Source organism: Schistocerca piceifrons, chromosome 7 (genome assembly GCF_021461385.2).
Source record: "Schistocerca piceifrons isolate TAMUIC-IGC-003096 chromosome 7, iqSchPice1.1, whole genome shotgun sequence".
NCBI lineage: Eukaryota > Metazoa > Arthropoda > Insecta > Orthoptera > Acrididae > Schistocerca > Schistocerca piceifrons.
Genome location: NC_060144.1, coordinates 321,485,120 through 321,502,027, shown reverse-complemented (window position 1 = coordinate 321,502,027; position 16,908 = coordinate 321,485,120). Strand labels below are relative to the sequence as shown.

The following is a 16,908-nucleotide window of genomic DNA, read 5'->3' as shown; positions in this document are numbered from 1 at the left end:
ATGAATCAAAACCCGCAGCTGCCGACAAATGGATAGAGCGTCTGCCATGTAAGTAGGAGATCCTGGATTCGCGTCACACATTTTCAGCTGTCCCCATTGAGGTATATCAACACCACCTATCGGCAGCTGAGGGTTTCGATTCATAATCATTTATTCTAGAAAAGCTGCACGGTCATCTATGGTATCTGTTCTTTCGGCAACAGTTACTCTTCTTTTGAAGATGCTATGAAAATACATTCAGTCGTACTTCGACAAATTAAGACATCAGTATTTACGAAAATGTTTCGTTCCGCGTGGTTTGCGTTTTAAAGGCTACCCAGCCAATGACCTTCGTCTGTGCGAATGCGCACAGGTTGCCCGAACTCTTGCGGGAATCGTCACCTTAGTTGGTGCGAGTAATGAGTGCATGGGCAAATATCTATTACGAACATTACGAATGTAGATTGTGGACAGTTGGGACTGTGGGTTTCACGAGAAGCGTGCAAGGGATACGTCCCTGAAGTCGCTCTATTCATCTGTGTCCTCGGTGGCTCAGATGTATGCCGGCACGGTAGGTCAGCGTGTTCGGTCAGAGGGTTAGCTGCCCTCTATAATAATAATAAAGAAACTGAGTGAATGAATCAATAACTAACTTCAACGGGCGTCAGAGGACGTCCGCCACGAACATCAGCAACGAACTATAACGCACAAATTGAGAGTAAAAAAAAAAAAAAATAAATAAAGATGGATAGAGCTTCTTCCCTGTAAGCATGAGATCCCGGGTTCGAGTCCCTGTCGGGGCACACATTTTCAGCTGTCCCCATTAAGGTATATCAACAACACCTGTCGGCAGCTGAGGGGTGGTTCGATTCATAATCATTTATTCCAGAAAAGCTGCACGTTCATCTATGGTATCTGTTCTTTCGGCAACAGTTACTCTTCTTTTGAAGATGCTATGAAAATACATTCATTCGTACTTCGACAAATTAAGACATCAGTATTTACGAAAATGTTTCGTTCCGCGTGGTTTGCATCCAAACAAAGAAAAATTTTTCAAAATGTCTGCGAGCTTTGTTTTTCCTGGAGCCACATTTGGTCTATGCTTACATAGTTTGGAAGGAATGGCGATTGTTTCTTAGGAAGCAGTCAAGAGAGCTTTCGAGACCTTAACTTTTCCCGGCGAATTGAATGTTCAAATAACTTACGGGTTTGCTGCCGGTTGACGTCGTCGAACACCACCGATATTTCGACAGGAGCACACCCTGCCATTCTCAAGGCATAAATACAAGGAAGAAGAAATGTGCAAGGAAATTTAATACCTCGGTTCACAGAGGAGAAACAAGGAAGACAGCACACACAGAACAAGTGGCAACACAAACAAAAATAACCAACATCAGAAATATCTATAGTTAGTTGCTATTAATCAACAGGTGAGGTAGCACTAATTCTGTCCCTCTGTATTTTGATGAGGGACAGAGCCGGATTCCAAGCAGCATTTAAACAAAATCCACCATCTCTGTTAATAAGGTTGCTTGATAGTTTGATTTCAACAGCTTCCTTAATAACACTATCCCAATAGCTGGACGTGCAAGCCAGAATCTCCGTGTTGTTGTATTCCATAGGATGACCGGTGTCAAGGCAATGTTCTGCAATAGCGGATTTGCTCGGCTGTTGTAAGCGTGTGTGACGCTTATGTTCAATACACCGGTCTTCCACAGTCCTGATTGTCTGACCAATATGTGACGTGCCACAACTGCAAGGAATACGATGGACCCCAGCCTTACGCAAACCAAGATAATCTTTTACGGACGCCAACAGGTTCTTAATCTTAGAAGGTGATCGAAAAACACGTTTCACATCATATTTCCGCAAAATACGGGCAATCCTGCTGGAAATGCTTCCTGCGTAAGGTAAAAAGGCCGTAGACTTAGGTGCCACTGCGTTGCTATCGTCACTCACCCGTTGCACAGAAGGCTGATGGCGCTACGCACGTTTGATCTGCCTCTCACTATAACCATTCTGACGAAAGGTGACTTCGAGATGTGATAGCTCAGCTGCCAAACTTTCAGGGTCTGAGATAACGTGGGCCCTGTGAACCAAGGTGCGAAGTACTCCTTCACGCTCAGCTGGATGGTGACAACTATCAGCTCGCAGATACAAGTCAGTGTGAGTAGGCTTCCTATATACAGAATGTCCCAACGTACCATCAGTCTTCCTTCTGACCAACACATCAAGGAAGGGAAGGCATCCATTCTTTTCCACCTTCATAGTGAACTGAATATTCGGGTGGAATGAATTCAGATGTTCCAAAAACCGGTTTAAATTCTCGCTACCATGAGGCCAAACAACAAACGTATCGTCTACATATCTGAAAAAACAGGCAGGTTTCAAGGTCGCTGACTCCAATGCACGTTCCTCAAAGTCCTCCATAAACAAATTGGCCACAATAGGTGACAACGGGCTTCCCATTGCAACTCCATCAGTCTGTTCGTAGTGCTGACCATTGAATAAAGATTAAGTGGAAGTCAGCACATGTGGAAACAAATTTGTTATCAGACTCTGATATTTTAGTCAGTTTTGATGTGGTTTCTCTTTTCACTCGCGTTCCTCTCTCTGTTTCGTTGCAGCTAGTTGAGGTTAAGTTTGGTGTCGAGATAACAAATTTGCTTCGACATGTGCTGACTTCCGATGTGGGTTGCAGGGATAATTTTTACTATGTCTTTCGGGCTGAAGCTGCGCCTGCCTTAGAAGTCGGACGTATGCGCAGGTCTGTTCCGCGGGGTGATCATCCAGAACGGGCAGTCGGTGTCACCGTGGGGGATCTTCCCCAACGCCCGCGACATGGCCTTCCGACTGGGCGCGCTGCTCGGCCTGCAGACCAACGACTCCCAGGAGCTGGCGGCCTTCCTCAGGGCGCAGGAGGCCAGCGACCTCGTCGACCGCGGCAAGGAGATCCTCACTGACGACGTGAGTATAGCTGGCAGCCAGGGGGCGCAGCTCTGGCTGTCGTTGGGCCCACTGACGTCCCAGGAGGTCTAGCATCCTGTTTGGAACATCAGTTCTCCGACCGGTTGGGTACTGATGGAAGCTAATCCCTAATGTCCTAACTAACGCTGTACTTTCTTCTAGTTTCTTCCCAACATTAATTTCCTCGGCAATTCTGTGAAGAACCTTCTCATTCCTCCCTTACATAAGCTTCAGTGTAGTCTGTACCATTTTATACCGACCCTCCCTCCTAAGTCGTTCAGGCGTATTTTCTGTGATGTTTCAGCAACCATCTACAGTCTCGTTCCTGCCGTGTGTCACTGGAATCAACCCAAGCAAATATGGCTCGTGTAGGTATTTCATGAGACATTCAGTGTCGACGATAAGCGTCAGTTTGTTTAGCGTTGCAAACAAAATGATTTTTAATGCGGAATTTTACGAGGTCATTCGGTAAACCGTTTCCAAATTAGTATAGTGCGATATCTGTTTTATCGACATACATATTAACCGGGGCAGTAAAACACCAAAAATAGCCGGTACTGCAGCAGCGACGAAGCAGCTCTGCTGCTTGGCGGTTAGGGTGTCCCTTATTTTTCGACTTAAATATATATATAAACAAAGATGCTGTGACTTACCAAACGAAAGCGTTGGTATGTTGATAGAGACGATAACAAACACACACACCAATTTCACGCTTTCGCAACCCACAGTTGCTTCATCAGGAAAGAGGGAAGGAGAGGGAAAGACGAAAGGATGTGGGTTTTAAGGGAGAGGGTAAGGAGTCATTCCAGTCCCGGGAGTGGAAAGACTTACCTTAGGGGGAAAAGGGGACAGGTGTACACTCGCAAACACACACACACATATCCATCCGCACATATACAGACACCAGCAGAGATATTGGCGTTTACATATGTCTGCTTGTGTCTGTATATGTGCGGATGGATATGTGTGTGTGTTTGCGAGTGTATACCTGTCTCTTTTTCCCCCTAAGGTAAGTCTTTCCGCTCCCGGGACTGGAATGAATCCTTACCCTCTCCCTTAAAACCCACATCGTTTCGTCTTTCCCTCTCCTTCCCTCTTTCCTGATGAAGCAACCGTGGGTTGCGAAAGCTTGAAATTGCTGTGTGTGTTTGTGTTTGTTATTGTCTCTATCAACATACCAACGCTTTCGTTTGGTAAGTTACAGCATCTTTGTTTTTAGATATATTTTTCACACGTGGAACGTTTCCCTCTGTTATATATATATATAAAATTTTGCTGCGATCGAAGCACTATAACCCCGGCCGACTTGAGTGCACTGAGTTTAGTGTTATTCTAATTACCATTTATTAGTGGTTTTAATTCGCTAATTTCCTTTTCGAAATGCACTCTCATCTTCATTTCAGAGAAAACATTAGCGACTTCGCGTCAATCAAGAGCAGAGGTCTGTTCTCTTGCCTGAAGATCATGAACACTAATTTTATTCAAGAATGCCCTTCGACAGGGATGAGCAGCATCTCAGTTTTGGGTGGTAAAGGGGTAATTAAGGACTTGTAAGTTGTTTATGACTCTGCAGAAACGTTGGATTAAATTAATGCAAGATTTAGACGGACTATTGACTGTAGACGTGGCGCAAAAAGAATTTGTATTTTGTTGCGTTCAAGAACATCGTAAACTGTAACTAGATGGCAAGAAAGAATCACTGAAAAGAAAACATTAAACGGATCCTAAGAGATAAAAAGGCGTTTAATTTTCATTTTATCCGGTCATTACTACCTATTACACTAACGAAAAACTACGAAATCTAAAATTCCGATATTAAAACATGTCACTCTAGTCGACAAGGGTGTCATCCCACTCAGATGAATTTTTCCCATAGTAGATGTAACCAAAGAGAAAACATTTAAAAATGAGCATAAAATATTTCGAAAAGAAAAATTTTGGTGGGAAAATAAGGAACGTCCTAATGGCGGTGGCAGTCAGTGCACGCCAGGGCGGCGCTGTAGCTGCTGGAGTGCTGGTTATTCTTGGTGTTTTACTGCACCAGTTAATAAATGTGAAGTGTTGGCAGAAGTGCCAACACCGTGTTGTTAGAGGCCGAAATGCACGCTGTAAGTTCACGCAGGCTGGCGCGATGTCTGGAACAGGACAATGTCTTGAGAATTGCAATAAAGTACGAAAATCTTGTAATACTTAACTTTAATCCATAATCGGTGTACATCGCTCTTGTACAGATATAATCTCCATTTCAATATACACTGGTAATGGCGCCTTGCTAGGTCGTAGCAAATGACGTAGCTGAAGGCTATGCTAACTATCGTCTCGGCAAATGAGAGCGTATTTGTCAGTGAACCATTCCTGTCTAAGTCGGCTGTGCAACTGGGGCGAGTGCGAGTAAGTCTCTCTAGACCTGCCGTGTGGCGGCGCTCGGTCTGCAATCGCTGATAGTGGCGACACGCGGGTCCGACGTATACTAATGAACCGCGGCCGATTTAAAGGCTACCACTTAGCAAGTGTGGTGTCTGGCGGTGACACCACATTCCTCCCCCGCAAATCGGCGAACGGTTGTGTTATAAGGCTTCCGCCCGCCGTGGGGAGGACCCCATGTTGACGTATGCGACGAGGTGGGGAGCCTAACAACAGGCGAGGCTGTGCCACCCGCACTCGGCCATTCGGTCCGAGGGGAGCTAGGAAACGCCTGAAAACCTAGTCCAGGGTGCACGCCAACAAGCGGTGTATGCGCCCGGAAAGAGACAGGAGGGGCCGAAGAGTCGATCTCCATCTGGTCGGGGCAGCCGACGGGCGAAGACGACATCTGGTCCGGAGCGGGCAAGAGGTCCATGTCGGAGGACAGCTGGTCACGGGAAGCGATCGGCGGCGCGTGACCCAGGGAGGCGCCCGGCGGCAGCAGCGACGCGTCCACTGAGGGCGGCGCCGGCGGGAGAACAGGCGGCGGCGGCGGCGCGTCGCCATGGGGCAAAATGGAAGGCAGCGTCGGTAACACCTGGGGATGAGGCGAGCCAGTAGATGGATCCCCAGGGCGCTGACCGGACGGCACCGCCACTGAAAGCAGACGAGGAGCGGCAGAACCCGTGCGACGACAGAGGCGCAGCTGATTGAGATGCCGACGCACCTCACCAGAGGCCCCCAAAACCAAATACATAGCGCGGCCGAGGCAGCGAAGAATGCGCCCTGCGAGCCAACGCTGTGAACCGCGATAGTTGCGATAAGAGACAACGTCGCCTGGAGCAAAAGCAGTTGTCTGCCGCTGCACAGGAACCTGATGCGGCGGATGCAGCAAAGACATCAAGGTTCGATGAGGACGACCGTGGAGCAACTCAGCCGGCGAGCGACCATCTCGGGGCTGAGAGCGATACGAGGACAAGAAGAGCAATAACGCGTCCTCCCGAGAATGCGACTCTTTCAACTTCAACATCTGTGACTTGAAAGTCCGGACCAATCGTTCAGCGGCACCGTTTGACTGAGGCGAAAATGGCGCGGATGTCATGTTGAATACCATTGGCCTTGCAGAATGACTGAAATTCTGCGGACATGACTTGTGGGCCATTGTCGGAAACAATAGTCTGCCGAAGACCTTCAATGCAAAAGATAGCGGATAACGCTTGGATGGTGGCAGATGACGTCGCGGAAGACATCCGGACAACAAAAGGAAAATTACTGAAGGAATCGACCAGAACCAACCATCGAGCATTCCAGAAGGGACCAGCAAAATCGATGTGTAAGCGTTGCCAAGGAGAAGTGGCTTTCGGCCATGCAACGAATTTCCGCGGTGGTGCGGATTGTTGTTCGGCACATGTCAGGCAAGAAGAGCACATATTCGTAATCGCAGCAGCGATTCCGAACCAAGTACAGTGCTGACGAGCAAGTTGTTTCGTTCTCACTATACCCCAATGTCCTTGGTGGAGAAGCTGTAAGACAGAGGACTGTAACGAACGTGGTACCACGACCCTGGACTGATCATTATCAGAACGCAACAGCAAAACACCACGTCATACAAAAAGTCTCTCCTTGTGAGCAAAAATTCGGCGAACCAACGGATCCCCGATCCGTGACTTTGACAAGGGCCATTGCATAGCAACAAAACGCAGAACGGTAGCAAGGACAGGGTCAGCAGCTGTGGCTGTAGCTACACGACGAAAATCAATCGGAAACGATTCGACCACGTCATCGGTTTCCGCATCAATGAACATGCAAGCAAGTTCGGAGGAAGCGAATGCTCTATCCTCAGCAACAGGCAAACGGGACAACGCATCGGCGTTTCCGTGCTTAGCGGTGGACCGATACAAGATATCGTAGCGGTACTGCGAGAGGAAAATAGACCAGCGAATGAATTTCTGCGCTGTACGAGGAGGTACAGGCTTGTTCAGATGAAAAAGCGATGTCAAAGGTTTGTGGTCTGTGATGATGGTGGTAAAGTGACGACCATACAAGAAATCATGAAACTTTGTGACACCAAATACGAGAGCCAACGCTTCTTTCTCGATCTGTGAATAATTTTGTTGTGCGGACGAGAGCAATTTGGACGCAAAGGCAATAGGGCGATCATGCCATCCATCTTTGTGCGCAAGCACAACACCGGTCCCGAAATCCGATGCATCTGCCATCAACAAAAGGGGTTTCTGGGGATCGAATGGCGTAAGGCAAGTGTTAGAAAGCAACGCCGATTTCAACTGGCGAAAGGCGCGTTCGCATTCCGTCGTCCAGACGAACGGAACACCTTTACGGCGTAAGCGATGCAGCGGAGCTGAAATGGAAGAGGCATGGCGCATATAGCGGTGGTAATAATTGATTTTGCCCAGCACACTCTGTAGCTGCTTCAAATTCTGCGGCGAAGGTAAGTCTTGTATGGCACGTAGGTGCTCGGGACTGGGATGTGTGCCTTGGGCATTGAGTACATGGCCCAGATATGGTAAGTCACGAGCAAAAAACACACATTTGTCCTTCCGCAAGCGAAGACCATTTTGTCGCAAGACCTGAAATAATGTTCGGAGATTGGCTAAATGTTCTTATTCTGTCTTTCCGGAGATCACAATATCGTCCAGATAGTTTGCTGCAGTAGGGACCGACGCACAAACAGTTTGCAGATACTGCTGAAACAATGCAGGGGCGGATGCACACCCGAATGGTAGTATTTTGAATCTGTACAAACAAAGATGCGTGTTAATCACCAAAACTCGCTGGGATTCTTTGTCCACTGGTATTTGCAAGTACGCATCTGCTATGTCCAACTTCGAAAAATATTTACCCGGGCACAGTTTGTCAAAAAGATCTTCCGGGCGACCGAGCGAGGTGGCGCAGTGGTTAGCACACTGGACTCGCATTCGGGAGGACGACGGTTCAATCCCGTCTCCGGCCATCCTGATTTAGGTTTTCCGTGATTTCCCTAAATCGTTTCAGGCAAATGCCGGGATGGTTCCTTTGAAAGGGCACGGCCGATTTCCTTCCCAATCCTTCCCTAACCCGAGCTTGCGCTCCGTCTCTAATGACCTCGTTGTCGACGGGACGTTAAACACTAACCACCACCACCATCTTCCGGGCGGGGTAACGGAAAAGTTGCAATCATTAGTTGTGGATTCACTGTAGCTTTGAAGTCCACACAAAGTCTCAATTTTCCGGAAGGTTTTGGCAAAATGACTAAGGGTAATGCCCAGAGAGAAGCCTGCACACGTTCAATCACACCTTGTGATTCCAAATCGTGTAATGTTCTTGCGACTTCATCACGAAATGCGTGGGGAACATTGCGCGCTCTGAAAAATTTCGGTTGCGCGTTTACTTTCAGTTCCAAATGTGCTTCATAGTTCTTAGCGCAACCAAGGCCCGGTGCAAAAATGTTTGCAAATTCTTCACACAGACGAGAAACACTGTCTGAAGGCACAGTCTGGTTCACTGAGAGGACCTGATTGACTATTGACAAGTTAAACAACTGAAATAAATCTAAACCAAACAGGTTCACTGCAGAAGAAGAACGAAGTACGTAAAATGACACAAGTTTCGTTTGTCCCTTGTATGTTGCAGGAAGGCTGCACTGTCCTAACACAGGGATCTTCTGACCTGAATAACTATTTAACTTAACATTTGCGGCACGCAACGGAGGTGTGCCCAGTTGTTTGTACGTGTCGTTATTGATCAATGAAACTGCAGCTCCGGTATCGAGCTGGAATGGGATCACGTTGCCATGAATGTCCAAGTCTACAAAAAGTTTATTGTCCTGCTGACGACAAGAGCGACTGTCTCGTACAACGTGAACTGACACTGGTACAGAAGCACTTGCGACTTGGCGGGATTTCCGGCGACGTCAACGCACGCTATTTGTGGGACGAACACAGTCACTGATAGAGAAAGTGGCACTGGGCGGAGTGGAATTAACTACAAGAATGCCCATGGGCGAATGTTCACGAGCCTGAGTATCCTTGGTTCGATTCCGGCGCGAAGCAAAGGGCCTGGAATGGTTGTGAGTGTCCGTTCTGAGCTTTTCCTGGCAAACACTCTGAACATGTCCTTTTTTATTACAGAAAAAGCAAATAGCTTGGCGTGACGGGCAATTCTCACACGAATGTCTAGTAGCACACCGCGGGCATGATTTGAGCACCGCATTGGTCTGCTTACGCGGCACATATGGCTGCGCGGACAGGCGCGAGGGCTGTTTACTGTTCCGTGCAGCTCGCCCGGCGGGCCGGTTAATGTGACACATGGCTGGCGAAGTTTCAAATGATTCCTGAGCAAAGTCAAGTGTGTCTTGCCTATCCAATATGTCTATCACTTGTTGAAGGGAGGGATTGAGTAATTTCAAAATTTGCTCCCGTATACGAACATCAGAAACGTTCTGTGCAATTGCATCACGCACCATAGTATCTGAATAAGGGAGTCCATATTCACACTCAAAAGCACAATCCCTAGTAAGGCCTTGCAAAGTTGCAACCCACTCCCTGTTAGTTTGACCGGCCGTACGTTTTGTACGAAAGAACGTATACCTTTTTGCAACTACATTGACTGTTTCTTTGAAATATGCATCTAATGCAGACAAAATTTCTTCGTAGGACAGAGTTGCTACGTCGCGTCGGGAAACAATTTCACTATCACACGGTAGGTGGACACACCTACACATGCCAACAAAAAAGGCTGCCGCTAGTTACCTTGAATTCTGTGGGCGGCGAGATGGAATCCAAATTGGCGTGACCACTCCGTCCAGCTTTCCAGTGCCGCATCAAACGGACGAAAGGGTGGCGCAACTGCGTGTTGTGGCTGCGGTAGCGGTGGAGCGGCGGCGGCCGCATCGTTTTGCATTGCACATTGACCCTGGACGAGCTGTCCAAGGGCATCCAATAAGGCCTGCGTCTGCTGATTCTGCAAGCGATAAAATTCGGACAGTACATCTGGAGATGGTGGCGAAGCCATGACACAAGTAAATTAAGGCAAGATCAATTGGTACAAACGCGATTTAGCTCGTCGCCAATATGAAGTGTTGGCAGAAGTGTCAACAGCGTGTTGTTAGAGGAGGCCGAAATGCACGCTATAAGCTCACGCAGGCTGGCGCGATGTCTGGAACAGGACAATGTCTTGAGAATTGCAATAAAGTACGAAAATCTTGTAATACTTAACTTTAATCCATAATCGGTGTACATCGCTCTTGTACAGATATAATCTCCATTTCAATATACACTGGTAATGGCGCCTTGCTAGGTCGTAGCAAATGACGTAGCTGAAGCCTATGCTAACTATCGCCTCGGCAAATGAGAGCGTATTTGTCAGTGAACCATTCTTGTCTAAGTCGGCTGTACAACTGGGGCGAGTGCTAGTAAGTCTCTCTAGACCTGCCGTGTGGCGGCGCTCGGTCTGCAATCGCTGATAGTGGCGACACGCGGGTCCGACGTATACTAATGGACCGCGGCCGATTTAAAGGCTACCACCTAGCAAGTGTGGTGTCTGGCGGTGACACCACAAAATGTAGATAAAACTAATATCACACTAGAGTAATTTTGAACCGTTCTATCAAATTGGAACATAAGATTCCCCCTTAAAAATCCTTTTATTTGTAACGCAAAACAAATCGATATTTTCCCTCAACGCTGGGCTTCGCTTGAAAGACGTGATGAGTAGTATTTTTTTTGGCTGGCCCCAGCTACGCACTGCAAAACCGAAATTTCAGATACATACCGAAAAATTAGAGATAATACGCCTGACGTCTCTTAGTGACGACGTCTTGTATGAGTTTTTTTTCTAAGTTGATTTTTTTGTCATGAGGATTTGAATGGTGACTAAGGTCTGTGTACGTGGGATGATACTGTACATCAATGAATATTATGTTTCTAAAAATCTCAATAGATACAAACATTGTACACAGATTATTTTTAGATTTTTCCATGACAGACAAACGAACGTTCAAAGATCTTTGAGTCGATAACTCTGCCGTTGTTGTCTCTGATGTATACGGCTCGGTCACAGCAGCCGGCCAAGGGCAGTACTCCTAATCGCATATCAGGGACGCTTGTCTACAAACACAACTAGTGAAACGGCAACTCCATTTCCAAAAACACATTTTTATCCAGTCAGACACAAATACTTATCTTCAAGAGATTGTTGTACAATATTCCTAGCCTGTGGCAGTCCTGGTCTGAGGCTAAGTTAATTTGTAATACGGTACAGACTAGTACCCAGCGTAGCCACTGCTGTGGGAGTGTCAGGTGTTGCCGAAGAGCGGTCGATACTCTTCAGATGGCTGAGGTGCAATGACTGGATCTATAGTGGAGGCTACAACTGGAACTGGAACTGGAACTGGCGGTCAATCTAAACCTCACTGGAAATCTCTCGGCTTAAGCTGCAGAACGCGACACATGACCTGGGGCCCAGTGGTACTAAGTTCCGCACTATCAGTTCCGCGTCATACGTGATGTGAAACATAGTTCCGGCCCTTAAAATTCGCTGGCGGAGTCGCTTCACTTGAGAGTGTAGGCTGTTTACCCTCCGTTGTTGGAGGGAAGTATTGCGACTTGCGGCCGCTGCAATGGATGATATAGGAGTTGTGTGAGAAAAGCAATGAGACAGAATTTTTATCTACCTAAGTTGTAATTTTTTTCAACCAAAAATATTGTCCACTTCAAAGTAGTTCCCTTAGGCAGCTATACTCCGGCGGAGTCGTTGTTCTCAGTCTTGGCAGGCGCACTGAAAGGTTTCAACTAGTAGGGCATTCAACATGTCAGACACATTCTTTTGAATGTTCTTGAGAGTCCTAAAATGACGTCATTTTAAGATATTAAAGAATTTCATGAAAAGAAAAAGTCACAAAGACGCAGATCATGTGAACAGAGGGTCTGTGGAACAACAGGAATGCTTTTTGAGGCCAAAAGTTCCGTGATGAAAGTGCCCGTGTGACATGGGGCATTGTTATGATGCAGCATCCAATTGTCCGCAGTGTTCGGTCTCACTCGTTTCACGATTTTCCTGAGCGTTTCAAGGACATCTTTGCGAATCACTTAGTTGACAGTTTGTCCTGGAGGAACAAATTCTTTATGCACTATACCCCTACTGTCATAAAAGCAAATCGGCATTGTTTTGTCTTTGATTTACTCATTCGAACTTTTTTCGGCCGATGAAGTGTCTCAGTGTGCCATTCCTCACTTTGCCGTGTTGTCTGACGATCTTACTAAAAAATCTAGGATTTTTCATCTGTGATAACACAACTGAACCTGTCGTGGTCATTGGCAATATTCTCAAGAAGCCCAAAGCACACATTTCTTTGACTGTCCTTCTACTCAGTTTTGAGCATATACGGCACCATTGTGCCACAGACTTTCTAGTGTTATAGATTTTGATATTCACACACATTTAATAAAAAATATAACTGTAATGATAATCATGTCTGTCAGTGTGACTACGAAGGCTTTCCCGGCGTAATAATTGATAATATTCTTCTCGGGTGTGCAGCCGGATAATAACGTCATCTTGACACAATATTTCAGCGGTCCACCTGGTCTCCATCTTCAGGTGAGAGTGCTGGTACACGATCTAGCCGGAAGTCAGTTCTGGCGAGATCGTGTACCAGCACTCTGACCTGAAGATGTCGGCCAGGTGGACGGCTGAAATACTGTGTCCAGATGACGTTATGCTTCGGCTGCACACCCGAGAAGAATATTATCATATTTGGCAATGTTTGCCGACAAGTTAAAGAATGCAACCTGTAACACTAGATTGCGTACTCACTGCAGTTCTGCTTTACCGTTTTTGATACGACTTAGAAAGAGAAAAAAATTAATGTATGATCGCCGATGTGTCGGTTCTCGACTGTGTTCAGGAGACGTAAGGTTTGATGACGTGAAGGTGGTTTCGCGACTGACCTTTGACCCGGATTGCCTTCACGCAATCAGAAACTTCGATGAAAATACCTAAGGGACCAGTTTGAATAATAACAAATGGAAATGAATGCAAAACAGTGAAATTTTGTAAAATGTTGTCAGATTGGAAATTGAACACATTAATGACTTCCCGAATACAATCGAGATACCGCGATGAAGAGCGAACCTGTAACAAAGCTTACATACTCTGAAAAATCATGGTGAGCTTAAAGAAAAAAATAAGCAGAGATTTTCTGTAAAGTGAAGCAAGTGTGTCAAGGAAGGACGTTAAACTCCCGTCAAGGTAGGACGTTAAACGCCCCCAACCCAAGGCGAAAGCAAAGGGTGCATGGCACAGGGGGAGCTGTGTCTGAGGGACTATCCATCTGTCCCTCCGTTATTTCACAGGGCACAATACCAGCTGGTGCTCTGCATGTTTGTCGGCGTGGGCGTGGGAACTCGGCGCGAGTCGGCAAGTGCGCTTCGCCGCGCCCGTGGGTAACTGGGGCGTGTTCTGCCAAACCCAGGGGGTGGTGACATCGCCTGGGCCAGGTTAGCTGGGTCCAGACCGTCGAACGACTGGGTGACCGGCCCGCCACCTGAGTAGGAGCGGGTCCCTGGCCTGCAAGGTGGGAGCTCGGGCTTGTAGGCGGCGAAGGACGAGAAGTGCATCCGCTTCTCCGGAGTGCGGGGTCACTTGCCGATAAACACTGGGAGAAATCGTCGGTGACGAGGCCACTGAAGGGGACCAGGACACTGGCAACGGTGTACTGAACTCGGCGGCTCAGGGATGCCCTTGACCTAGGGACGAGGTTGGTGGGCGAGCTGCATCTTAGTCCCCCCCATGCCAGAGGAGCCGGTCCGGGGTAAGAGACGGGCTTCCAACCCTTTTTTCACTTGTCTAACGATGATGGCTACTGAAGAGACAAGAGACTTAAGTGCGCCCATAAGGGCTTCGATGCTATCTGATCCCTCGCCACAGGATGGCCTGGGTCAGACCACGGAAGAAAGCAATCTAGACAGACATATGAGGATTACACAGCTTTTAGATCAAAAAATTAAAAATGGGAAAATTAGTCAGGCCGCAGTGCAGGCAATTAAAAATGAACTGGCGGCATGGGCGATAGCCAATGCGAAACTAGAAGGGAGAATTGAAGAGCTGGAAAAGGAAAACGAACGGCTCAGGAAACAACCAGGGAAGACATGGGCCGGCGTCGCAGCACAAGCTGCGCCAAAGGCCCAAACAACAAAAGAGACCATTGCAAAAGTCTCTAAACGACCAGACACAGCAGTCTTCTTAAGACCATTACCCGGCCAGGACATTAAAAAGGTGCAGGAAGTTTTTGCTACCACAGTAAATCCTGTTAAAGAAAAGATCAGGATTAACAAGGTAAAGGTAACAAAAAATGTAGTTATTGTAGATGTAGCTTCAGAGGAAGATAAAAATAAGCTTTTAGAAAACCAAAAATTATGTAAGTCAGTAAAATGTGAACCCCCCCGAAAGCGAAATCCACTGGTCATTTTGTATGATGTCCCCAAATCAATGACGGACGAGGACCTATGTGAGACCCTGTATCAACAAAACCTTGGCGATTCAAACATAAGTATGGAAACCTTTCTAAAAGATTTTAAACTCAGATTCAAGACAGGACCTAGGGACAGAGACGTAGTTCACCATGTTGCCGAAGTTACAGGGGGACTATGGAGAACACTGACAGCTATGGGCAGGGTGTACATAGGTTTTCACGCCATAAACGTGAAAGACTACCTAATCGTACCCCGTTGCCACAATTGTGGGGACATTGATCATATTCATAAATATTGCAGTAGGAAGCCGGCCTGCTCCAGATGTGGAGAGGACGATCATGTAAGAAAAGATTGTAGGAAATCCGCTGTATGCATACCATGTATACGAAGGGGCAAAAAGACGTGCGGCACAACCGGAAGAAATTGCCCAACATATAAAATGCTCGAACAACGCCTAATCTCCAGGACAGATTATGGCTAATGGCAACAACAAAATCGGATCAACCAACAAAAGAAAATCTCCAAGTAAGAAGAAAAGGGACGCAGAAAGAGCAGAGAAATTCAAAGAATTTCTGAAATCTGTCCAGGAGATAAAGAAAAAGGAGATAACTGTGGTTGATTCAAGCACCCAAACCGAACCAGAAATAGAAATTGAAGAAATAGAAGAAACGGCTGACTCAGATATTTTGACAGAGCCCAAGACTCTGGATCATTTGAGTGTCAATTCGACACTCAACCCAGAGGCAGATATCTTCATCACCAATCATGAAATAACAAGCCCAAAACAGACAATCATGGTTGACCAATGCATACAGACGGAGCCAGAAGAGGAAACAGAAGACAGTCCGCGACCGGTAGAAAGTAATAGCATGGTTCCGCTTCAGGAAGGGTCTCTCCAAACCGTAGTACAAGATAATACAATCACAAGTACAATGCATATGGAAGTATTTCCGAGAGCCCCAGATCCGGATCTTAGAAGGATCTACCCGAACCTGGAGCTTGCTATGCAGCTTTCACGCTTGGAGCAGCCAGCTGTCCTTACCACAGCACTCAGGCACGTCGTACGTATAGGGCATAAATATGGCAGAAAGGTCACCTTCTCGACAATGGAGGCCGTGGATAGGATACAGTTAAAGTCACTGAATCTTCCCACAGATTTCGGAGCTCTGCGTGACTTGCTCAGAAGGGTCTTCGAGAGAAGAGGTGAGGAATTCAACATGCAAGAGATCTCTGTGCAATCAGTCCTTGCAAATGGCCGAATTGCCTCAGATTACAATAAACCATGGCCTGATTGCTATTTCCACACCTACTTCCCATAACATCTGAAATTGTAATAGGACAAATAATCACCCATAAGAGTCGGCTGGTCATGCAAGAGCTTCGGAAGGTAGTGGAGGAGAGGAGACTGGATGTAGTCTGTCTGCAGGAGCCATACTCCAGTGCGGGGCAGATCTCCTTCATGTCTACCACTTGGCATACTATCTCTACCAGAGAAGAGCCGAAGGCAGTCTTAATAGTTACAAACAAGGCCCTAAGGGCCACCACACTAACACAGTTATCAAACAGTCATTGCAATGTGGTAGAATTACAAACACCAGTAGGAGTAATACACCTCGTAAACATGTTCGAAGATTTCTCAGACCACCTTGCGAGAATCATCACGACACTATGCGGGCGCAAGGTAATTGTTACAGCAGATATCAATGCCAAATCCCCTATGTGGTACAGCGGCACAAGGGATGCCAATGGTGAGAAGGCTGAAGAATTAATCATGGCTTCCCAACTTGTAGTGGCAAATAAACCTGGTAATCCCCCCACCTATAGTGGAGGTGGAGGGCAGGGGACAAACATCGATGTCACCCTGGCAAGTGCTAACGCCATCAGCATCATTGAAGGCTGGAAAGTTATTGAACACGCCACTACGAGTGATCACAACTTAATTACCTTCTGCCTCAGAGAAGAAGAGTGCCGCTGGGACCTAGGATGGGAGATCCAACTAAATTACAATAAAACTGATTGGGACTGCCTGGCTCGGGAGTGTGACATTTCGCCATTGCCGTAAGGTGACCTGGACATACATAGGTACGCC

General features: G+C 47.0%; 1 protein-coding gene across 1 annotated transcript in view; it reads left to right on the top strand.

Moving 5' to 3' along the window:
- Positions 1–16,908, top strand: part of LOC124805187 (acetylcholinesterase-like) — a 116,318-nt gene that overhangs the window by 52,142 nt on the left and 47,268 nt on the right. The window contains exon 5 of the mRNA XM_047265680.1: positions 2,747–2,946. Within this exon, the coding sequence (XP_047121636.1) occupies positions 2,747–2,946 (200 nt within the window). The remainder of the gene's footprint in view (positions 1–2,746; positions 2,947–16,908) is intronic.